The 25,771-nt window shown below is 37.7% G+C and overlaps 1 protein-coding gene and 1 pseudogene across 2 annotated transcripts; both read left to right on the top strand.

Moving 5' to 3' along the window:
• Positions 1-1,281: 1,281 nt before the first annotated feature.
• LOC107554765 (gastrula zinc finger protein XlCGF49.1-like) lies at positions 1,282-19,843 on the top strand. 2 transcript variants are annotated; one of them, XM_016237374.1, is made up of 4 exons: positions 1,282-1,292; positions 12,118-12,124; positions 15,979-16,094; positions 18,271-19,843. In XM_016237374.1, the coding sequence occupies exons 3-4, from the start codon at positions 16,010-16,012 to the stop codon at positions 18,957-18,959; spliced, it is 774 nt and encodes a 257-aa protein (XP_016092860.1). In that variant the 5' UTR covers positions 1,282-1,292; positions 12,118-12,124; positions 15,979-16,009; the 3' UTR covers positions 18,960-19,843. The 2 variants fall into 2 exon arrangements, with proteins under 2 accessions (XP_016092860.1, XP_016092858.1); XM_016237372.1 differs by lacking the exons at positions 1,282-1,292; positions 12,118-12,124 and adding an exon at positions 14,523-14,582 and having other exon boundaries at positions 15,962-16,094.
• LOC107554736 (gastrula zinc finger protein XlCGF7.1-like) lies at positions 1,813-10,345 on the top strand (annotated as a pseudogene).
• Positions 19,844-25,771: the final 5,928 nt, after the last annotated feature.

The raw sequence follows: 25,771 nt of genomic DNA, 5'->3' as shown, positions 1-25,771 counted from the left end.
ATTTTTCTCGTAACTAGCATTAATGGTGGCATGGCGTTTGAATGGTTTTGCTATCATTGAATGGACAAGAATTTGATTCTGATGTTCTTGCATCTGTGTCTCGAAATGTTTTGAGCAGTTGTCATCTAGTGAAGTTTGGAGATTTAAGTATCTTTAATAAACATGCCTTAGAAAAAAAACCATTGCTTGTGTGCATCTTGAGACAAAACAATGGCACTGACATGTTAAGATCAGTCAGTGCAAGTTTCTTTTATTTAAAGCAGCCCAGACATGCATTTTAGTTTGGGGCTAGGTGTTAGCGTTGTCTGTGAAACTAGGGGTAAAAGTGTTTCTGTCAAAGGCAGGGTTTTTCCTGGCTCAAAATTAGGTGGAGGTGGTACCATCCTGATCATGTGCACACAATGTACGCACCCTTTAACTGGCTGGAAGAAACACTTTTTACCCACGATGTATTTTAGGTGTTATAATAATGAAGAAAAAAAAAGACAATTATAAAGTTACATTTTACAAAAACAAATTAAATTAAATACAACATACCAGCTAAAAGCCCTTTATATAGTATAGTATAAACATAACATTAGGTTGTTAAAGGGGTCATATGATGCGATTTCAATTTTTCCTTTCCCTCCGGACGCTCCTTCGTTGAATCCGCCACCTCTGCTCACTCAGCCCGCCGGTCGTTCCTCACTCTTTTGTTAATGGGTTCTGTTGGAAATTAATGGATAATGTCCTGGTGGGAAATTACCAGTACATTTTTTCTTTCTTTTTAACAACTACAAGGAGGTCAGATGTTTTACAAATCTACAGTTATCGCTAAAAGGCTATTGCTTTTACAAAGAAATGTGCAAATGTGGCATTTTTGTGGCAACAAGATCTAATAATCACATTGCAACATTATCACACACACACACACACATAATAACATATTGCATGTTGTCTATTTGGATGGGCTCTAATAAAGGTTTAATTTAGCTGGCAATCCATGTTTATTGTACAGTATTAAACAGCATGCAGTTAAACAATCTCACATATTACATGTGGTACAAACTCTTCTACTGGCAATTCTTTTCAGCACATAATTTGACAGCAGATGATATATCTCACCAAGAATTCAGCTCTGAAAACCACTGATATATGGTTTATTTTTGTGTGTATTATTTGAATGTTGTTTTGAATGTTTTTTTTCTAAGCACTTTTATATTTAAAAACGTGTGAAGAGGACTTTTATTTTTGGCGTGGTTGTATGACGTCACAAGTCTGCACCGTGCTCCGTCTGATTCAGCTGTAGAAAGGTTTGTTTTTAAGCATTTAAAGTGTCGGTGAGCCTCTTTACAAGCATTGCAAAATGAATTGAATATAATATTGCATCGCTTTATCTAACATTAATAAATGTAATTTTTGTGAATTAAACACCTCCGCACATGAGTAACAGAAAAGTAGTCTTATTTCACTACCTATATTTTCTACATCAGTTTGTCGTAAACATAATTTTTTCTTCCTTTTTTTAAAAAATTGAACAAATAAAAAAAACCATACAGGGGGTACATATAAAACAAATATAATTTAAGACAACAGAATAAGAAACTTGAAATAGAGCAAAGCAATAGAAAACATTTTCAAACAAGATACAATAAATAGATTAGAATACAACGAAAGCAACAAATAATTGACCATAAAAATAAATGAATTAAATAAATATGATGAATACACACAAGTAGTGATGAGAGAAACTTTTTTCTTTTCCTTTTTGTTATTTATTCTCATCTTAAACATGACGAATGTCCAAACACACAGGAACATCCCTGCTGAAGCAACTGAGATCCAAGTGGTGAACAATTATAAAGATGGCGTTAATTAAAGAGGAGAGTGAAGAAGACATTAAGATCGAAGAGGCATTCAGAGTTAAACAAGAAGATACTGAGGAACAAACAGGTTGGTTTACATTCTCAAAGCTGAACTAAGTCAATGTTGACATCGATGGAAATGAATGACGTTTTTAAGAATGTCATTTTAGTGGCCTAATTAAAGTTTTAATTGTGGACAGTAGTGTGATATATCGGTTCTAGAAAGGTATCATGATACCCGCAGTTAAAAACAGTACGATTCCTCATTTCATTAGAAGCGATACTTTAAAAAGGCAGCATTTTAATAACAGCCACGTTTTCTGTTCAGTGTTAATGTGCGAAGCTTAGCTTGCTTCCACTGAGGGATAGACTTATAGTCTTTATGTGGCACGCACATTATAGACAACTCAAAACTGCTTTATGGAGTTTTTGTCTACTGAAAGTTTGTTGTTGTTATTTTTATCAGCGGAACAATTGGAATGTTGTTAAACAACAGTACAGTCCATTGAACTACACTGTAAAAAAAATTCCGTAAAATTTACAGTAAAAAACCGGCAGCTGTGGTTGCCGGAATTTTACCGTAAAAAATACAGTAGCAATGTTTTAGGTTTTACGGTTTTAACTTAAATTTACAGTTAAATACCGTAATTTCATTAACTGATGTAATGTTAATACCTATTGAAGTACTGAAATCTGTTTTGTACCTTTGTAATACACTGATAACCACCCAATGCAGGTGGTGATGACAAAGTCACATGATGAACCAAAGCCCATCACAAGCAGCTTTTAAATAATAACATATATATAGATGCACAGTGTCATTCACACAAACACCAAACACCAACATGGTAACACATGAAACTGAAACAATGCAATAAACATTCATTTAACAACATTAGGTGTAACACACAACCCTAATATACAAAACTGAGAAGAAAAAACTGAAAAGAATTCTGGGAATGTCAATTTACAGTTATTCATTGTAAATTATACGGTATTTTTCACTTCCAAAAACGGTATACTACCGTAAAATTTATGTCCAATACATGTAATGTCCAATACAGTTTTTCACTGTATATAGTAGGGGAATTTACCGTTAACCATTTAACAGGTTTTTACTGTAGCATTTTTACAGTCTTTTACCGTTAAATTCACGGTCATTTTTTACAGTGTACTGTACTACGGTCCCTCATAGCCTCGCTTTCATTTCCATCAAAAATGAAATTTGGCGCTACCCTGACTAAAGTATATAAGGCTTGAAAAATGACTTCGGCATAGGTCTCTCGCATTCTTTGGTGGAGATGTCCATATCACCATCAATCATAAATGATAGATAGTGGGCGGTAGGGCTGTCAAAATGACTGAAAAACTAAATTCGAATTATATTCTAATTTAAAATGCATAATTTCAGTTAGGGTAAAGAAAAGCTTTCGGCTTTTCTCCTGAGGCCACAAGAGGGTGCATCAAGCATAAGATAACATGACTATGTGAAAAATGTGCATAATGTTTAAATAACCAATTATAATTAATTAAGTTGCTTAAACAACTATAAACAAAACAGTATCATGTATGTATTCACAGTTTAATACAAAGGGCCGAAAGCCAATCACAGAGAGTACATTTTTCATTTAAAAACACGAGTTGCAGTGGGATGGGGAAAAAAACCCGCCATTAAGTCTCGAGATTTGTTTTTTAAAAGTTGAACTTGCATTAATTTTACATGGCTTTCTAAACATCTTCTAAACGTCTTTTGTGCGAGACGCGAGAGCAACGGTGATAGATGTCCCTCTAGAAAACGCGCAAAATATGTGTTCTGTGTGAACGGCTTGGTTTTAGTTTTGACGTAAACAAGATCTTCTCTGCATTGATGTTCTCTTTTCCTGCAATATTTGTAATTAACAACGCAGCAGCGCCGCATCTAGTGGCTTCAACTGGATAGGCTAACAAAAAAATTCAAATTTGATGACACTTACAATCGTCATCGCATCTCGTGCGCCACTGATAAGTGCCTCCTTAACGCACACCTAAAATTCGAATGCAACGTTTTTGCATTCGAATGTGGATTTTTATTTTAAATTCGACGAATATTTGAATTTTTTTTTTTGACAGCCCTAGTGAGCGGATACAATTTTGTCAGTCGTCTTTTTTCGGAGATTGTCTCCTATAAATTGGCAACAGGCCATGTCGTTGGCATAAGTGGGATTAACATTCAACTCTTTCTTTTTCATCAGTATTATTCGTGATTTGAATTTTGTGAATGGGGTTTATATTTTTGCCATTTTATAAGCCGTGTTAAATTTTATAATTATTATAAAATTGTTATTATATTGTAATTTAATAAGTGTAATTTCCTTGAGAGGTTACTCTCTTCTAACCGCTGAAAGAAGTAGGGAGAGGCTGTGTTTCATGTGACACACCGGTCTACTCAAAAATGAAAATTCTGTCATTAATTACTCACCCTCATGTCGTTCCACACCCGTAAGACCTTCGTTCATCTTCGGAACACAAATTAAGATACTTCTGATGAAATCTGAGAGCTCTCTGACCCTCCATAGACAGCAATGATCCTTACACGATCAAGGTCCAGAAACGTAGCAAGGACATCGTTAAACCCTTACGCAAAGAAAATATATTTCCTAATATATGAATGATCAATATATCAAACGACAAAACACATATATATCACAATATATGTAACTTTATATTCAGTAATACACTTTATAATATATAGATAAAATATGGTACTGCATGTGTAAAAAAATAAAAAATGTTTTACTCATGCAGCATATAATACACATATATGGAAATATATATTTCTTATATTGAACAATCATTTATTACATTTAGCAGACGCTTTTATCCAAAGCGACTTACAAATGAGGACAATAAAAGCAGTCAAAACTAACAAAAGAGCAACAATATATAAGTGCAAATGACAAGTCTCGGTTAGCCTAACGCAGTACACGTAGCAAGGTGTATATGTATACATATATATATATATATATTATACACACACACACACACACACAAAGAAAAACAAGTAGATAGAATAGAAAAATATTTTTAAAAAATTATCTACATTTATCTTCTTTTTTGTCATTTAAAGTAGAATTAAAATAGAATAGAAAGTGCATTTATGATATTCATTCATATTTTAAATTATAGCTAGTTTACAATAGCATAAGCACACCCTCTCATACCAAACACTGAGTTAACAGACTATCACTGTGTTGGAAAGTGCACAGCCATTACTTTTTAAATAAAGTAACATATACTTTAATGGTGTTTGGCCAATCATCATCCCAACCACAGGCTCTACTCTTCTGCACAATAGTGACCCCACAAACTTACACATACCAGAAACCCTTTTACATTTCAAAATAATACATTAAACACTAACAGATCTCCCCCTATATTAATCCTGAGCAAAAACACATGACATAACACTTAATTTTAAAATGTTTACTCTCCTTTAACAGTCAGATGCTAAGCATTCCGGGATCTAGATATCTGCTGTAACTCATTCAGTGAATGTGTGTATATACAGTGGGGCAAAAAAGTATTTAGTCAGCCACCAATTGTGCAAGTTCTCCCACTTAAAAAGATGAGAGAGGCCTGTAATTTTCATCATAGGTATACCTCAACTATGAGAGACAAAATGAGAAAAAAAAATCCAGAAAAGCAATAAAGGATCAAACAATTAATATTTATTTTTGTCTTCATTTCTAAATATGTTTGTATGTATCAATATATAGCCATATATTGTCAATGCATGTATTGCTGTATATTGAAAAATATAAGCACTAGTTTCCAATATATGGAAATGTATTATGTAATATATCGCATTATATTTTGCAGTATATTCCCATATATTTTTGTTTCGTAAGGGAAATGGTCCATGTGACATCAGGGGTTCAACCGTAATTTTACGAAGCTACGAGAATACTTTTTGTGCGCAAAGAAAACAATAATAACATAATTAATTCAGCAATTCTTCTCCACGAGATACCGTCTCTTTCGCCAGTTTGGAGAGTATCCCAGAACATAATCAACGTAATCAGCTTTGTTTACGTTCAGTAGAAACTGCACGCATGCTGAACGTAAACAACGCTGAATACGATCTTAATTTGGGTCTTATGGGTTTGGAATGACATGAGAATGAGTAATTAATAACGGAATTTTCATTTTTGGGTGAACTAATCCTTTAAGTTTCTTGCTTTTGAGTGTTTTTTGCCCTTCACTGTCCGCCAGAATCTCTTCTGTCAGTCCTGCAGTGTTGTGTGTTTTGGGCGACAGCATATCGACTGTGTCTCTTGAACAATAATCTTCACACATGTGCTCCACAAAATTATGCATTCGGAGCTCAGGAGTCATGCTTTAAATCCATGTGATTATGGAATTGCGTTTTCAGCAAATGTGTATCCCCATGATGCATGCAGAGGCCAGTATATTGAGTCAAGCCTTGTCTGTGAGCCCATCCCGTATGGATTTTGCTCCCACCTTGTGAAGGTTTTGAGGTGACCAAGGTTAAGATTGCTTCTGTGTTATCTTGCTGTCATGTTATGTGGTGTTGCAGTCATTTTCTCCTCTGTCTTTGAGTCTCAGGATACTGGCAGACAGTACAGTCCTTTGGTGACAGTGCTACAGAGGGTAGCAATTATGTCATTAGCCAATGAATTGGAATGATTCTATACGGTCTTCAGATAGTTGTGAGGAGGGTGTTCTCACTGATTCTTTAAATGTCTTCGGCTACGTTTACACGACAACGATGTAGTCAAAAACGGAAAAGTTTTTCCCTTGCGTTTTTAAAAAGTTTCACGTATACACAACAACGTTTTCAAAACGATTCGTGTTTACACATATCCGCGAAAACGGCCAAAAACACCGTATTACGTATGCCAGGCCAGTAGTTGGCGCTGTCACCTTGTTAGTAAACAGTACCGGTAGGGAAGTGACGATTATATGATGTATATGATGCGTCTCCGCTGTTGGTTGTAATATTGGTGAAGTAAATCCACACTTTGCTGAAGAAGCGTTAGCAAACTCTTGAGCAGCAACAACAGTACCATGTACTCCGCCATTGTGGTGTATGTTTGTTCGCGCTTGCCTTTAAAATCGACACGTACTGCGCATGTCTACATACCTAACACGTACTGCGCACGCGCAAGGCGTCACCGTTTTCAAAGATTCCCGTATTGGGTGTTTACACGGAAACGATAACGGTGGCGTTTTCAAAAACTTGCACTTTGAAACCCGTTTTCAAAAATATGCGTTTTCAGTCCCCAAAACGCCGTTGTCGTGTAAACGAACAGGCAAAACGCATAAAAAGTTTACCGTTTTTGCCTGAAAACCTTGTAGTGTAAACGGTCCCTAAGTATGTTTGTCTGTTGATTTATCCTGTTAAACTGCAGTTAACTTTGTATGAGTCTTTTTTGCCTTAGATCTGATGGTGTTGAAAGTGGAGAGTCAAGAACTGAATGAAAAGGAAGAGAAAGGCCAGTATAAGAAACATCATGATTTCATAACTTTTAGTTGCTCAAAGAGTGAAAAGACTTCCTCAGGGAAAAGAGCTAAAACAAGAAGTTATTTCACCTGCTCTCAGTGTGGAAGGAGTTTCAGTCAACATCGCTACCTTAAGGTCCACCTGAGAATTCACACTGGAGAGAAGCCTTACACATGCACCCAGTGTGAAAAAAGTTTCACTCAAAAAGGAAGCCTTAAAGTCCACATGAGAATTCACACCGGAGAGAACCCTTTCATCTGCCAACAGTGTGGAACCAGTTTCATTCGAAAACAAACTCTTAAGAGCCACTCTTAAGAATTCACACCGGAGAGAAGCCTTACGTATGCCTTCAGTGTGGAAAAAGCTTTACACATAAAGTAACACTTAATGTCCACATTAGAATTCACACTGGAGAGAAGCCTTTCTCATGTGGTCAATGTGGAAAGAGTTTTAGAGGTAAAGTAAACCTTAATTGCCACATGAGGATTCACTCAGGAGGGAACTGTTTTATATGTCATCGGTGTGGAAAGAGTTTCACAGACAGTAAACATCTTAATAATCACGTAATAAGTCACATCGGGGAGAGGCCTTTTATGTGTAATCACTGTGGTAAGACTTGCACAAACAAAGAAAATCTTGAGGTTCACATGAGAGTTCACACTGGAAAGAAGGCTTTCCCATGTTTTCAGAGTTTTACATATCAAAGAGACCTGAAACGTCATTTGCAGACTCATTCTGGAAAGACATTGCAGTAATATGCATCACACAAATACACCTGAAAGTCATGCAGATGTGAGATCTATGTTTCCTTTGTGTGGAAAGGGTTTTGCAATTAAAATGGCAGCAGAACATTTGTATACGTTTTAAAATAAATTGAGTAATGTACGAGTAACTTCAGAATTGCAAATATTTCATAAAAAATTACATCTTACTGTACAATGCCACAAAAATAAATATAAGGACATAATATGGGGGATTTGATTAATTATTTAATAGATAATTAGTGAAAGAATGCACTGGTCATCATTCTGAATTTGAATAAATTGTTCTAACGCAAACGGCAAATTAATGTTCCTTAGAACTGGTTCTCTTTGAAATACAAATCTTGTGTAATCCCACGTATCTGTAATCAGATGCACATTTAAAACTGGAATATAATCAAATTTTTATTTACACATAATCCTTTCTGGAATACAATCCGCCGTCAAAATAATAAGATTAATTATTTCAGCTGCATGCTTATATTTCCCACAAACAGTGTTGGTGGTAACGCATTACAAGTAACACAAGTTACGTAATCAGATTACTTTTTTCAAGTAACTAGTAAAGTAACGCATTACTTTTTAATTTTCAAGATCTGAGTTACTTTTTCAAATAAGTAACGCAAGTTACTTTTTTCCCCCAATTTATTGATTGACAGCTCTCCTGTCCCCATGTTGAGAGAAATCAGAAGATGTTACTGTAGTTCTAAAATAAATATGAATATGCATTAATTCATCTCACTCACAAAAAAAACGGATTCAGTATTCCTCAAAATGAATAAAAATAATGCAACTCAGAATATGATGCAAACCTGCAATAATTAAATGTTAAACAGCACAAATATCCTTTATGTATTTAATCCCATTCTATTAACCAATGTCTTTGCTTCTGACCTTCGATGATCCAGTTCAACCGTACTAATAAGCCAAAATTACTCTAGACAAACATTTGTGTGTGTTTTTTATTGCTGAAGTGTGTTGAAATTTCTTCTTCTGCATTCTACTGTACGGACGTAAATTTACTTTCCCTTCAGCCTGAGGCTTATTCATTTCACTTTTGGTGTTAAAAGGCTTTTATATTTGCCAAAAATATAACTTTTTTTATTTTAAAAACAAACAAGCAAGCCCTGTCCAGATTTAAAAAGTAACGCAAAAGTAACTGTAACAACGTTCGTAGTCACGGGAAGAAGGAGGCGGGAACCGTCGAACGTTCAAAGAAAACTTTAATAAAATAAACCAACACAAAATGAAAGTAAAGCGGCAGCCCCTCGCAGACGACTGCCACACACAAAACACAAAATAAAATCCAGGCCTGGTCCTTTCTCGTCCAACACTGTCGTCACTCATCCTTTTATCCTTCTGGAGCTCCTCCGTGGGACTCGAGACCGGTGAGTGGCGCAGGTGTCGCGCATTAGCATTTACTCCACCGGCCTCGCTCCGTTTCCACGGCTCTCAGCCCCGCCCATCTCGTCACATACCCCCATCGCCCCTCGCAGGCCGGGGGGTACTTACGAGACTGCGCTCTACTCCCCCCCTCTGGGGGAGCCGATCACGGCAGCCGCGGCGTACCTGGGGGGGTAAGGACAGACAGACGAGGCGAGAGAAAAGGAGACGGAAGGATGAGGAGAGACCGAGACGAGAGAGGGGAGAGAGGAAAATAAAAATCTTGTTCCAGTTCCCAGACACACTGCCGCTCGGCCGTCCACCAGCTGGGTAAACTCTTCCGCGATGCCAGGCGGCGGCACTGGACAGCCCTCGGTGGACGGCCCGACACTCCTCCCCCGCCCCTCTCGTCACAGTAACGTAACGCATTACTTTCCATAAAAAGTAACTAAGTAACGTAATTAGTTACTTTTTTATGGAGTAACGCAATTAAACTAGTCCCTTTCAAGAAAAGTCTGTTCACGCCGCAGATATATTTGCAATGCCTCTGGGCAGCTATTTCGGGCATCCAAGATCAGACATCGGAAAGAACTAACAGAGTCACTGGACAATGAATTTCTTAAAAATGCTGAGCCAGAGATGTCCTCTAGTTGCCATGTTTAGGAGCATGAATAAGATTATGTTCATAGTTTGGGATTAATTTTGAATTGGGATAATGGGTCTGAATTACAGATGTTAGCTGGGAGAGAATTCCAAAGGCGAGGAGCAGCACTACTAAAGGCTCTATGGGTCAGGTGGTTAAACAAGCCAGTGGTGTATGGAGGAGACCCAAAGAAGAGGAGCGGAGAGTTTGAGAAGGGGTGTAGGGCTGAGATATGAAAGGTAAGCTGGAGCGAGGTTATGAAGACTTTTGTAAGTGAATAGAAGAATTTTAAATGTCAGTACTGTGTGCAGGGTGAGAAATGGATGAAGACGAGTAATATTACGAAGATGAAAGTAGCAAGACTAGGTTATACTATTGATGTGGGCTTCAAATGAAAGAGTGCTGTTGAAGATGACCCCCAAGTTCCTAATCTGGCGAGAAGGAGAAGGGGAGGAACCGTCAATGGATAGTGAAAAACTGCAGGACCTAGAAAGAGTAGAGCAGAATGCTCCACATACCCAGGCCGTCTGAGAGAATGAGTTCATGGGCTGATTGATATAAACATGATTATAAGTTGATCCCTTGTCATTTGAGATGTAACTTAAATCTTAATAAAGTGTTGGGAATAAGTAGAAAATATTATTTATTTGACAAACAATGGTAATTTTCTGTAAATCTACATCAGTTACGGAAGCTTCTGGATGAATTAATTCTTTGCAGCTTTGGCGCCTCCGCTCTGTTGCTGACTCGTCAGGATTGTTGTGCGTTCTCAGTGGTTTGTTGGCATGCAGTGGATATCATGCACAAGGTAAGTTGTCAGTGAAGTGCTCGCCCAAGTGGAAAAATGCGTTGTTGCTGCCAGATCTCGATTGCCGAAAATTACATTGTGTTTGATGCAAAACTAACTCGACTAAATCAAATAAAAAAACATCGTAACTGTATATTTTCATGCTTTCTCAAGCTAAGCAAATTTTATCTTACATTTTTGGTCATAGACAATGTTATTAAATTTATTAAAAAATAAAGTTTATAAAAATGTATATACAATTTTAAATAATAACAAACATGAGGAAAAAAGAGCAAACGATAAAATCCTCAGAACATTCAGAAGATTGTATTTTTGGATTTGTTTTCTGTATGCTTGCGTTGCTTACAGTTAAAGTCCTTCTCTGATTTTATTGTTGTTTGCAACGTTACTTGGCAAAATGTTAAAGATGTTATTATTTTTGGTATTTTGCATAGTGTCAACCAGGTGGGAGTTTTAACTCCTATTCACTGAGAATAAAAAAATATAATTCAGACAATGCAGAGACATAGCTCGGGGGAATCCCCCATCTCCCCACCCTCTGAATATTACATATCATAATGTAACTACGTGTAAACTTTATTTGGTGTTTTTTTTCTTAGAAAAGCAACTATATGTTTTTCTAGCATTCGAATAACTATGGATAAACCTGAAACGATAGAAGAAAGATTGGAGATTCATTTAATTTACAAATGAGCTAGGAAATGTGCATACTTTAAATTGACACCTGCCACGGTGTTTCCCTCTTTGAGTGTGCCTTGAAAGCCAATGAGGAGGGGGATCTTAATCTTAGCACTCAGCATACCCAAGTCACTGCTTGCCACTGGAGTAGAGTTAGTGCCTATAAGGAGTACTTCAGTCTTACTGCCATAAAGTTTAAGAAAATTGTCAGAGAACCAAACGTTTATTTCATGAAGACAGTAAGACAGACAGGTGGAAGAATGGAATCAGTCCTTGTAGATACATAAAGATGTGTATTATCAGCGTAACCAAATTTAGAAAAGATATTACCAAGTGTTAAAAGATAATTTAGGAACAATAGAGGACCTAGGACAGAACCTTGGGGGATACCACAGCTAACAGAAAAAAGGTTGGGAATATAAATTGTACAAACTGTGTGCAGTTGGAAAGGTATGAAGTGAACCAGGCGAGAGAAATACCAGAGATACCAACAGCAGATAAACGGTTCAACAAAATATTGTGTGAAATGGTGGCAAAAGCTGCACTCAAATCAAGCAGAACAAGAATAGATAAGAACCCATCATCAACATCCATTAACAGACCTTTAGTTACTCTCACCAGGGTGGTTTCTGTACTATACTTGGAACAAAAAAACACTTGAAAACACTCTTAAGGTGAGCTTGGATCTGTGTTGCAACTGCTTTTTCAAGAATTTTGGAAATAAAAGAAAGATTCGAGATGGGATGGAAGTTCAGTGTTCGAACTATACCGTGGACTTTGGGGGAGCCCACTTGTTTTTTTTTATAACAGGGGCGGGGGGGGGACTTACAAAGATACATAATGGCTACAAGTGTATGCACTGCTTGCTTTATGCAAGCACTATATACTATTATACTTTATCGACAGGAATTGATAGGTGAAACAACAAACAGCCACCCACAAATAGTCTATAAACAAAGCATCAGGCTGTCTTTGAGTTCACATGAACAACGGTTAAAGTTACTCGTCGTCAGGCTACAGAAGACTCCCATAATTCCTCCGTTCAATTAGGCCTAAGACATCGAGAGTCACGCAGACCTATAACAACCCAGCCACAACACATAATTGCGAATAACATCCCTTACCTTAACACAGAATCACCCACAGAGTCCAACGTTTATATTTTTTCTACGAATCTTTGAGTTAACATGTACTAAACATGAGTGGAATTTGCACCGCATCGCCCCCACACCTTGATGCTCACGACAAGAATAGCATGTATAGTTATGTTTATTGAAGTGAATTAGGTTTAAATCGCCGTCATGCATGCATGAATGAATGATATTTTTGCAATTTTACACATAATAATCCACGATGATCACATTACACAAAACTGAAATTGCACGTCAAAATAACACATTGTCAATATTTTTTGAGACCCCCCCAAAATTTCACAAATCACGTTTTCAGGCGAGCCCATGTCTTATTTAAGGGGAGCCGAGCTCCCCCGTAGTTCGCACCCTGTGGAAGTTACCTATATTGTTAGGGTCTGCACTAGGTTTCTTAAGAATTGAAGTTATAGTAGCTATTTTAAAAGATAAAGGAACAATACAAGAGGTGTGAATAATACAGGATATAAAAGGAGAAATAGAAGAAAGACTGGCTTTTATCAGATGAGTTGGTATGGGATCAAGTAAACGTGGAAGAGTTAGATTTCTAAATGAGATGGGAAAGTAAAAGAAGAAAGAAGAGTAAGAGGGGAATCAGTTGAGACACCGTATAATGAATTGCAATATGGGTTAGCCAAGAAGGCCAGCTGTTGGTGGATAGTGCTTATTTTGTCACTGAAACAAGACATAAATTCATCAGTGCAGTGGAGATGTGCAGAAAGCCTGTCAGGTGGTTTCAGAATACGTTTTACAATGAAGAACAATGCTTTAGTATAACTATCTGAAGTATGTAAATATTCAGCATATTAACAAAAACAATGAATAAAAAAGCGAAAAACTGTGGAATGTTGATTTTATCAGCTTAAAAAACAAGTAAATAATATTGAATAACTAAAATAACTTTTTACATTCAAAACCAATGTTTGTTTGTTTGTTCATTTATCTAGTAGCTTTTTTTAAACTAATGATATAATACCTGCTTGCCCAAATGCTTTTTATATAATCTGGTTTTGTTCGTCAGATATTGTCTTTATTGATCATTTATGGCTTCTTATCATTCTTAAGCATATAAACACAAACGTCTCCAGAATCGTTTTTACTTTTTAACCAAAAATGATTTTTTTTTGCAAATGATTTTATTTTCAGTTCACTTTTTTACCAGTTTTCAATATTTAATTCTTGTAGTTCCATATTCATCTTTTTGACTGATTTTGTTGTTTTTCCATCATACAGTTGCAAGCAGGATTTATTAGCAGAAACTATATGGTTTCAAATATAGCCTACTGTTTTATTAACACTGATATATACACTAGCATCTTATTACTTCCTTTGCTTTATCACACACTTCCTTCAATATATATATATATATATATAAATTTTAAGCTATATGTTTTATTTTATGCTAGACTTTTTTTTTGTCAATGTCAAATTGTTAGCATTGGTTATGCTCATCTTAGGTAGCGCCATTGAAGGCATCTTGAGTAAAACAGCTCTATTTTTAAAGACTTATTTAAATGATTAGTTTAGTTATCATTTATGCAATAAATACTTTCCTCAATTATATCTGCTTTCTAAGTTAAAGGGGGAAATTTTAATACACACACATAAATAAATGTTTTTCACCAAGATTTCCAATATGAATACCTTCGATATGTGTTTTATTATTTGTGTGTTTCCAATCTGTGCGTAGTGTCTCTGCACCTGTGTGATTTTAGACAGCAGCGTGTGACAATGACTTTTATTTTGGGGGACGGTGTGACGTCATAAGTCAGCGCCGCTCTCCTGCATTTGTTGTGATTCGGTTGAAAAAAAAGGTGGGTGTTTTTAAACATTTAAAGTGTTTAAATCGATACAATCCATTCAAACAAATATATAGTTTTTACCAGAGAAGCACGCGAGTTAACTGTTATTGAATTGAACATTGTAATGCTTTATCTAACATTACAAAACGTTATTTTTGTGTGTAAATCCTATCCGCACTTGAGTAACAGAAAAGGTGCGTCCCATTTCGTTCCCAATATCGTCAATCAGTTTATAATAAACGCGAATTCGGTCACTGGCAAGCAATGATGGGAGAAACTGAGCTTTTCGGAACTCCGAGTCAATTGAACCAATTGCTTCGCTAAATGATTCACTGAATCGAAGCGCTCGAATTGCTTCGCTAAATGATTCACTGAATCGAAGCGCTCGAATTGCTTCGCTAAATGATTCACTGAATCGAAGCGCTCGAATCGCCGCAGACTGACGACACTTGTTAGTCAGAACTGTAAATGCAACGACTCGACAACATGAACATTAAATATATATAAATCATAATCAAATATGAAGTGCATGTGCACTTTTTGTTCTTTTATTAATTTACAGTTCAAGTTTTTTTTTTGGCTAATCATGCCATTTAAAGGGGGTCATATGATGCTGCTAAAAAGTAAAAATTTTGTGTATTTGGTGTAATGAAATGTTCATGCGGTTTAAGGTTCAAAAAACACCGCCGCAGACTGACGACACTTGTTAGTCAGAACTGTAAATGCAACGACTCGACAACATGAACATTAAATATATACCATGTGACGACACCGGGCTGGACTCGGTCCACAGTGAAAGCAGATCTGGCGATCCACAGCGCAAAGTTGAAGTATTTCCTCAGCGACCAGCACGGATCAGCTCCAGGCATGAAGAAGCGATATCGTCCTCTTTTGGAAGACCAAACAAAGTAGTTTCGCTTTCACAACGAAGCACACAGCGTCTTCACGACATGGCGGCGGCGGCAACAATACTACAGCGAGAATAAAAGTTACGCCTTCTTTCTTTGCGTGAACATTTGGGTGGCTTTATGCAAATCTTCCCACATAGTGATGTAGACATGTGGGGGCGTGTTAGAACGAGCCGTTTTAGGTAGGCGTGGTTGACTCTTAACTTTTATAAAGAATATCTCTTTGGATTTGAGACTTTAGTCTTTGCAACTTTACAGATCTTCTTTATGCACCAAGAGCTTGTAACACTTCAAAGAGAAAGGAAAACTTGAAATCGCATCATATGACCCCTTTAAGACAATTTGTCACTATGACTGACTGCTTACCAGTGTGTTGACTACTGAACTAGGGAGCTGATTGAGATGCACCCAGAGATTTAGTTTGGGTTTTAGTTCTGTCCAATTTTATTTGCATCTTAAACATGGTAATGTGTGCAAACACAGAAAACACCCTGATGAAGCAACTGAGATCCACGTGACACTATTATAAAGATGGCGTTTATTAAAGAGGAGAGTGAAGACATGAAGATTGAAGAAGCATTCAGAGTCAAACATGAAGATACCGAGGAACAAACAGGTTAGTTTCCAGTCTCAAAGCTGAATAATACTAATACTTATTAAACTGTTTCTCTTTAAAAAAAAATAATGTTTTGCAATGTCATATGAGTGTCCTAACTGAAGCTGTTTAATGTTAACACATGTCCAGCCAAATACTAATGCTACCTTCAAATGCACCTGATAAGCTCCTGCTTCCAAGCTGGGCATTCGTTATTACAACTTGTCACACATTTAAAAATAAAATTTTTTGATGGTTTTTTGAAAACCAAAAAGATAATTAATTTCTGTCACATAATTATGCAACAATATCTAACAAAAATATAAATTTTGCATAAAGCAAACTGCAAAAGGTGAGTGATCAACATCACGCGTGTTGTCTATAAGTAATATTTTGTTCATACTCAAAAGTAGAGGTCGACCGATGTATCTGTTTTGCCGATTAATCGGCACTGATAGTTTTTTTTCTGGAACTATCGGTTATCGGCAAAAATCCATGCCGGTAGTTTTTCGGGTTGCATCCGTTGATGGAGTGGCTGAGAAGGGTCTGCTGTCATTATACAGTACGAGAACGGCCTCTAGTGGTTGAAATCACTGACAGCACGTGCTACTTGTTTAGACACGTGATACTGCACGCTGAACAGAGCGGGAAACTTCAGACGCGGATTTAAATGCAGCCGACAGCAAATCCTGCTGCGCCACAGAGGACCATTCACATAGTTTTCCATTAAATTTCATTATATTGGTCCCGAATTGTTGTTAATGCTTCATTTATAGAGCTATAATATAGATAATTTTATTTGGTTTATCTTTTGTTTTCTATCTTACCGTCTTCATGCAACGTGTTGCTGTTCATTTCTATATTGTAATTAAAACCCTTTGCGATCGAAACGCCTCATGGATGTATTCCCACTACTTAGCCCCTTAGCGGGTACTGGCTGCCGCTATAGCGCTTTCTCTTTCCGTTTGCTCCGTTTTTTAAACACCGAACTTCAAACTCATCCATGCCTCATTGTTCGTTCATTCTCGAAGTAAACTTGTGTCCGTTTGGTGATTAAATAGACTGATTTAGACCGCTGCTCGAGTTGAACGCGACGCGTCCGGAGTGTGTGTGATTCCGGTGAGTTCTCCTAGACTCAGCGCTGCGCTTTTATTTTGATTAGATAATCATCAAGTGTTCAAGAGTAGAAGCAGTTAAAGTGTGAGAGTATACATACAATAGCCATATATATATCATTTTAATGCTATAGCCTTTGTGTATATATTTAAAGATGTGCATCTTTAAGCAGACTGTTGAAATTAAATGGTAACACTTTAAAATAAGAGTCCATTTGTAGCATTAAGATTAATGAAAGCTGTGTAATGAAAGTATTAATCCTTGTTAGAGTGTTAATTTCAAAATTTTTATTATTATTATTATTATTACTACTACTACTACTACTTCTAGTATGGTTCAGTACTGTTTTTTTTAATAAAGCATTATTTTAGTTTTTGTTCAGTATCCATTTTAAAAACTATTTGTTAATTAATCGGTATCGGCCAGTGTGGTCCAACCTAGCTATCGGTATCGGCAAAATCCACTATCGGTCGACCTCTAATCAAAAGTGCTCACTATATAAAACCGGATCCTTTTAAGCACAATTGTATTGTGTGCCCTTTCCTCCTGAAAGTAATAACTTTAAAAGGGAAATGTTATATATATACAGTGGGTACGGAAAGTATTCAGACCCCCTTACATTTTTCACTCTTTGTTAAATTGCAGCCATTTGCTAAAATCATTTAAGTTAATTTTTTTCCTCATTAATGTACACACAGCACCCCATATTGACAGAAAAACACAGAATTGTTGACATTTTTGCAGATTTATTAAAAAAGAAAAACTGAAATATCACATGGTCCTAAGTATTCAGACCCTTTGCTTAGTATTTAGTAGAAGCACCCTTTTGATCTAATACAGCCATGAGTCTTTTTGGGAAAGAGGCAACAAGTTTTTCACACCTGGATTATATTATATATATAATATAAACCATTTGGGTAACAGTGGGAGAGTCATCTGTAAGTAAGAAAGAAGATATTACAACTATTTTAGTAGCTGAGTGCATATAGGATCTAGTATACCTGTTGTTTTGATGCTTTGTGTTGGTTTAATGTGTATTGCTTTTTGATATTAAACTGTGTAATTGTCTTTTTTGTCATAGATCTGATGGTGCTGAAAGAGGAGACAAGAGTACTGCATAAAATTGAAGAGAAAGACCAATATTTCATAACTGGAGAAAAATCAATTAGCTGCTTACAGACTGGAAAGACTTCCTCACAAAAAAGAACTCAAAAGACTAAAACTAAAAGTTTCACCTGCCAACGATGTGGGAAAAGTTTCAACAGAAAAGGAAACCTTAATTACCACATGAGAATTCACACTGGAGAGAAGCCTTACACGTGTCCTCAATGTGGGATAAGTTTTATTCAAGGAGTAATGCTTAAAAGGCACATTAGAACTCACACTGGAGAGAAGCCTTTCACCTGCAAAGTATGTGGAAAAAGTTTCATTCGAAAAGGATGCCTTAAAAGTCACATGAGAACTCATACTGGAGAGCAGCCTTACACATGCCCTCAGTGTGAAAGGAGTTTTGCACATAAACAGACTCTTAATGCCCACATTAGAATTCACAGTGGGGAGAAGCCTTACACCTGCCAACAGTGTGGAAAGAGTTTCTCTGAAAATGGAAACCTTAAAGTTCACATGAGGATTCACACTGGAGAGAAGCCTTTCACCTGCCAACAGTGTGGAAAGAGTTTCAATCAAAAAGGAAACTTTACAGTCCACATGAGAATTCACAATGTTGAAAAGCCTGAAAAATGTGTGGAAAGAGCTTCACAGCAGAACTAAACATTACCGTGCGTTCACACCGCCGCCGGCGAGAGCGTCAAAGTGGCCGGAAGTCATTCATTTTCAATGTGAGCCAGCGGCGACAATGGTAATGAGCTAACTTTGTGGTAATGAGCTATGATGCTGTTCGGCGGCAACCAATCAGAATGTCCTCCGCTTGCGAGGATTCCAGAGAACGCAGCCCTGTAAACTTTGGTTCTGACCACATTAGTTCCCAAGCATTTTCGCGCTACAATGCTGTTTTTTTTTAGCGGGAATGCAATTAATTTTCTCAAAACAACACCGATTTGACCAATTGCATTAAGGCTACACTTCAACCAGGACAATTTGTAATGTAGGCTGCACACAAATTAATGTTAATATTAAAGACCAAGGCTAGTAAGTTAAACGTCTCCTAACTGCATGTTGAAATTAGACTAGCACATTACGCATTTTACACACTAGCAGCTAGCACATAACTATGAAGGCTTTTAATTTGTTTATTTCGTTAGCAAGCATGTAACTATAATTAAGTTTTTTCCATCGATCAATTTCTTAATTTCACATTTAAAATATTTCATGAGGTTAACTTATAACCTACTTGTGGTCAGTTTGCACAAGATCAACATGCTTGTTTGCTTTGCTGCCCCTTTAAATACAAGACCAAGCATTCGAGCATCAGAGCGTCAACAAATCTTTTTACAGCGTTGTTGGCAGGGTGGCCAGAGCTAATTTTGACGCTCTCGCTGGCGGTGGTGTGAACGCACGGTTAGATATCACATGAACATTGACACTGGAGAGAAGCCATTCAGATGTGATCAGTATGAAATATGTTTCACACATAAAAATAACCATTTAAAGAGTCAGTTCAACCAAAAATGAAAATTCTGTCATTAATTACTCACCCTCATGCCATTCCAAAACTGTAAGATCTTCGTTCATCTTCGGAACACAAATTAAAGGTCCCCATATTGTCAAAACGGACATTTCCTGGCTTTTTTTTTGTGACAACTGAGGTCTAGGGGTTATGTAACTACCATATAAGTTTCAAAACAGTCAATCCACAGTCAAATGCACACAGCCTGCATAAAGTAGCTGTGCCTTTACATGAGCCGTTGTGACTTCCGAAAAATGTGATGAAAGGACTACTCAGTCACGGCCTTCAGTCACCACCCCGAGCACTGCACACCGTCCCAACCTCCTTTTGCCAAACCCCCAGACAACATCGTGCCCATGCCATTGCTGAGCAACAACAACACGGAAACATATTGAGAAAACACTGTTCAGTCGATGGATGTCAGGAAACTACATCATTGCACAGGCTTCCGAACAACATTAATATAAGAGACCAGTGGCTAATGTTTACTTATTCGGAAATACCACAGCAATTTAGTTCGACCTTAACCGTCTGTTCTACACATTTCACAAGTGACTGCTTCGTCAATCAGGCACAGTTCAATGCGGGTTTTTCAAAGAAGCTACTCATAAAAGATGCTGCAGTCCCTACATTGTTGGGTCCGACCTCAAATCCGCAACCCGCAAGTAAACTTCTCACACATTTTATGTTACATTGTGGAGCCAGCATAATCTGAAATTATAGTTTGTAAACAGTTATGCAACGCTAACGTCTTGCTAACTTGATGCTGGCGTGTTGTTTTGTACAGTCTATGGTTGCCACAAGCTTTGATAGAATATCTGTTGGAAACAAGACAAAATACATTGTTTTCCTAAGTTACAGACTCCGGCCCTGTTGGCGTCTGTTGTTTTTATTGGGTTAAAGAAGGTGAGATTGAGTTTATTCAGTCTCTGTCTTTTGGTTTGCGGTATTCAGTGTTTGAAAAAAAAAAAAACATTAATTACCATTCTGAAACATCCTGTTGTAAGCGCGTTTGAGAGGGTGGTTGGTTGTCTCCTGTCGTCGCCGATTCGGGGTCTGAGTTCGGCTCAAACATGTAAGGCCAGACAACATGTCCCTCAGCAGTGACCATCATTACCAGTGTTTCTATTGACCTTACTTGTGAGTATCTCCAATCCACAGCAGGCTACAGCCAGTGGCGTACGGGACACCCCCGCGGTGTGAGGGGGCCCCGTCGCAAGACATTCTAAAAGGCAGTGCTTCGAGACACTGCAAAAGACCTGAGACATGAGCGCAAAGGTAGTGCAGTGGAGCGGGCTTAATGTTCTAAAACAACAACCGGGGAAAATCTACATTTTCTCACATTTCACTTGTCATAAACACTATACTTCTAAGACAACTGCACCATAATCAAAGTGGATATTTTTATGCTTAAAGTGGCTTATGTATGGAGCCCCACACATGACATGCAGGGATAAAAACATTAGTAAAGCGTGTGCACAATATAATTCGTTCCCTCATTTTACTAAATCGTGTGCACAACTTACTAACTCGTTCCCTCTTTTTAAGTAAATTGTGCGCACGATATAATAATTTGTTCGTTGATCGAATTGCAACTAAATCCTGGCCACGATTTAGTAATATCGTGCACACAATTTAGTAAAACGAGAAAACTAATTTGTGCTCACGATTTAATTATTATAATTTTTTTTGCATGTCACTTAACATTCTTAGGCTCTGTATGCTTTAAGCAGGGCTTAAAAATGAGGGGGGGGGGGGGGGGGAGGTTTAGAGAGAGAGTGAGAGAGATAGAGAGATAGATAGAGAGAGAGAGAGATACATAGAGAGATAGATGGGGTTTTGCCAAGTTGTCCGCCAAGTGAACTGACTTATCTTAAGAAAGACTTTAGTATAATACAATATGTGATGCAATATGGATCCAGTGATTTTATAATGCGCAGATGTCGACATATATACCCTAACACCTCTGTCTCGGAGTATAACAGTTAGGCAGGATTTCCTGAGATGGTTCCCTTCTGAACTCTGTGCCAAGTAGCCAGAGCTTTGTACTTGAGAGTTTGCTTTTCGGGATCATTCTAAGCAGTTAATTCTTGTGGCTGATCTGTGAGGGTGGGAATAGACGTGTCAGCGAGCCAGGCTTATTTAACGTAAGCCTGTGTAAAACTATCTGTCCAACAAACAGCTGCAGCACCTCAGCTGGACCAAGACGAATAAATCATCTCTCACAAGGCAAAACAGACACAGTGTGAAGTCCGGCCCTCAGCTAAAACTCCTGACAAGCATAAATGAGGAACAGCTATTTATTCACGCCTTTAGATTCCCCCACACTCCCCACCACCCCATCCAGACCTGGAGCAGGTCAACTGACATCATGTGTCTGCAGTAATTTATTATAACTCACACTGAACTCCAAGGGCACGTTGGGATTGACTGTTTGTTGTATAGTTTTGATATCGAGGGAGGGGGAGAGAAGGGGGGGGGGGGGGGGGGGGAATTGGTTCACTCCGAGCAGAATCTGCATTTTACCGGTTTCTGTTCATGCATTTCTCTGTATTATTACCGTTCTGAAACCGGTAGAAAAAATGGTTAGCGTTATATTTTTAAACTTTGTCTTTGCCAATACTACTACTACTACTACTACTAATAATAATAAAGTACACAACGTTTTCTTTCGGCTAAATTGCGCTTAGAAATAGCCAGCATAATCTTTTCTAGATTTTGGCCAAATGTTTTAAACAAAAAAACTGTCAATGCTTTAAAGACATTAAAGTATTTTTTTCAAGATATTTAAAATGTTTGCTGCATGGTTAAAAAATGCTACTTGTCAGGCCAAAAACAAATTAATTTAAAGGGAAACTGAAACTCTCATTCGGCATGAATCCAAATGTTTCCATATTCGCGAATCACGACATATTTGGATGCTAAAATAATATTTATTATGTATTGGTTTTACACTTAACTCGCATTATCAACATAAATCATCATCCTTCACAAAGGCTATAACAGCACAGTGAGGCGCTGGTCATCTGGCTTCTAAGATGTGCTCCAGCATACATGACCCTAGTTACCTGTGGTTGGCCTGGCCGTGCGTCACTCAGAAAACAACAGGCCAATCAAAAGAGAGGCTCAAGAACATTAATTAGACTGACCAAAATCGACCTGTTCTTAGCAGAGCTCCTGAGAGAGGAGCTGTTAAAATATATTGAGATGGTTTTTGGTACTCATACCGCAAATATATATTCTTAAGGGCATCAAAACCTAAAATAAAACTCAAGAAAGGTGTTAAATATGTGACCTTTAAGATATTTCTGATGAAATCCGAGAGCTTTCTGACCAGCTTTCTTTGCTATCACACTTACAGATACACCTGAAGAGTCAAGCCCAGGGGTGTCAAACTCAATTCCTGGAGGGCCAGAGCCCTGCGTAGTTTAGATTCAGCCCTAATTAAACACACCTGATCCAACAAATCATGTCATTCAGGCTTATTTGAAAACTACATGGTATGTGTGTTGGAGCAGGGTTGGAACAAAACTCTGCACACTCACGTGGGGCTCAAAGGGAGATGGTCCTCACTGCAGAACACAAGATCCAAGGGGCGAGGTTGGATCCAGATCCAACTCCTCCCACTTTATAAACTTTGTTCCACCGGATGAACCTGCATATTTTGTGAAGTTGCAGCCCGTGGTCGCCAACGTTTGCTCTTATCAATGTAAGTTTACATATGGTTAATAATATAGTCGAGATAGATTCATAATGTAGTGTACGCCTGTAAGTAATGATCACAGTTAAAGATGTCAAAAGTTTGATGGGGTCCATACTTTTTGATAACGCTGATAATTAATCAAATGTAGACATGTTTAAGTAACTTTAATAGCGCTAACTAGATAACGGCTAGCCCGCACTTGTATAGCTCTGCAGAGGTGGCCTATCTAATTAAGTTAGCTAACTTAGTTAAACTAATTAGCGTTGGAAATACAGCTGGTATGTTTAGATGTTTATAGCTATGGTAAGCAAACATGTGAACTGTTCACATCCAGTAGTCAGGTTACTCATCACTAACTTGCCAAGAAATAACATTTGAAATACATTTAACCTTGTCCATAGATGCACAGAACAGTGTTGCGGCAATGAGAAGATTGCCCTTCAGAGATGCCAGAGCTATTGCTGTAATTGCCATTGCCCGTTCTGCGGACCAAAAGTGTTCAAACCCACCATGGAACTTCACGTGGTGGAGAATCATGTCTACAACCACTTATCTTTGGCAGTACAGCATGAAGGCAAGTTGACATTGATTTATTTATTTTTATTCATAGTTATTGTTAATATTATTTTACTGAAGTTGGTGGTTGCTCATTAGCCTAATTTGTTTAATGTAAGCCTCGTAGTATTGTTACGCTTGAACAATACAATACAACTTTTTTAGCATGCATATTTCATTAGGAAGAATAGAATGTTGGAAGTCATGGCCTAATGGTTAGAGAGTCGGACTTGTAAACCAAAGGTTGCGGGTTTGAGTCTCGTACCGGCAGGGATTGTCGTTGGGGGAAGTGAATGTACAGCGCTCTCTCCCACCTTCAATACCACAACTGAGATGCCCTTGAGCAAGGCACCAAGCCCACAACTGCTCCCCGGGCGCCGCAGCATAAATGGCTGCCCACTGCTCCGTGTGTGTGTTCATGGTGTGTGCACTTTGGATGGGTTAAATGCAGAGCACTAATTCCTAGTATGGATAACCATACTTGGCCACGTCACGCCACTCACTTGTGCTAGAAAATGTATATAATATATATAAAATCAATGTCTTATGTAACAGTATTGCACTATACATTACTACAACCACTTATCTTTGGCAGTACAGCATGAAGGCAAGTTGACATTGATTTATTTTTTTTTTATTCATAGTTATTGTTAATATTATTTGACTGAAGTTGGTGGTTGCTCATTAGCCTAATTTGTTTAATGTAAGCCTCGTAGTATTGTTACGCTTGAACAATACAATACAACTTTTTTAGCATGCATCTTTCATTAGGAAGAATAGAATGTTGGAAGTCATGGCCTAATGGTTAGAGAGTCGGACTTGTAAACCAAAGGTTGCGGGTTTGAGTCTCGTACCGGCAGGGATTGTCGTTGGGGGAAGTGAATGTACAGCGCTCTCTCCCACCTTCAATACCACAACTGAGATGCCCTTGAGCAAGGCACCGAGCCCACAACTGCTCCCCGGGCGCCGCAGCATAAATGGCTGCCCACTGCTCCGTGTGTGTGTTCATGGTGTGTGCACTTTGGATGGGTTAAATGCAGAGCACTAATTCCTAGTATGGATAACCATACTTGGCCACGTCACGCCACTCACTTGTGCTAGAAAATGTATATAATATATATAAAATCAATGTCTTATGTAACAGTATTGCACTATACATTACTTTCGAGTGGCCATTTGATTTCACCCAGGTGAGAGCCTTGAATTTATTACAGAAATTAGTTGATGACTCTTTCAGTTTGCCTCAGTTTTTTATTTTTTTGTTCTTCTTTCCTTAGACCGACATGCCATACATTCGAGAGTGCTGGCTAAACCTAGTATTGAAGTGCATGAGCCATAAAAGGTGAGAACCAGATTTGCAAAACAATGCTGTCTTTCCAAAGTTTTCACTTTCTTTGTTTTATTTCTGACACCATTTACTGTGTTATAGGGAAGCCTCAAGTAGTATCAAGTGGTCTACATGTATGGTTGTCCCAAGGACCATGGGATTCTTGCGGTATAATGTCCGAGTCACTAGCAATTGTACATTTTAGTAATGTTAACTCTCAGCATACTGGTGTTTGTATTCATTGTACAGGGAGTGGTTTTTATACGATCTTGACTTCAACTGTGTCAGGATCACCCTGTTAGTTACTTCACAATGACAACAGACGGGCTGTTATCCTTTAATTTTTACCCACTACATTCATGTATATTAAA

This window comes from Sinocyclocheilus grahami, unplaced genomic scaffold (assembly GCF_001515645.1).
Source record: "Sinocyclocheilus grahami isolate Dianchi unplaced genomic scaffold, SAMN03320097.WGS_v1.1 scaffold512.1, whole genome shotgun sequence".
NCBI classification, from domain to species: Eukaryota; Metazoa; Chordata; class Actinopteri; order Cypriniformes; family Cyprinidae; genus Sinocyclocheilus; species Sinocyclocheilus grahami.
The sequence above is the reverse complement of the archived record's forward strand: the minus strand, read 5'-3'. Positions and strand labels throughout refer to the sequence as shown.

Bases quoted from the DNA above. Each gene is read 5' to 3' on its own strand.
- LOC107554765 (XM_016237374.1), top strand. From the start codon at position 16,010: ATGGCGTTTATTAAAGAGGAGAGTGAAGACATGAAGATTGAAGAAGCA. The intron at 16,095-18,270 runs GTTAGTTTCCAG...TTTTTGTCATAG, and splicing joins AGATACCGAGGAACAAACAG to ATCTGATGGTGCTGAAAGAG.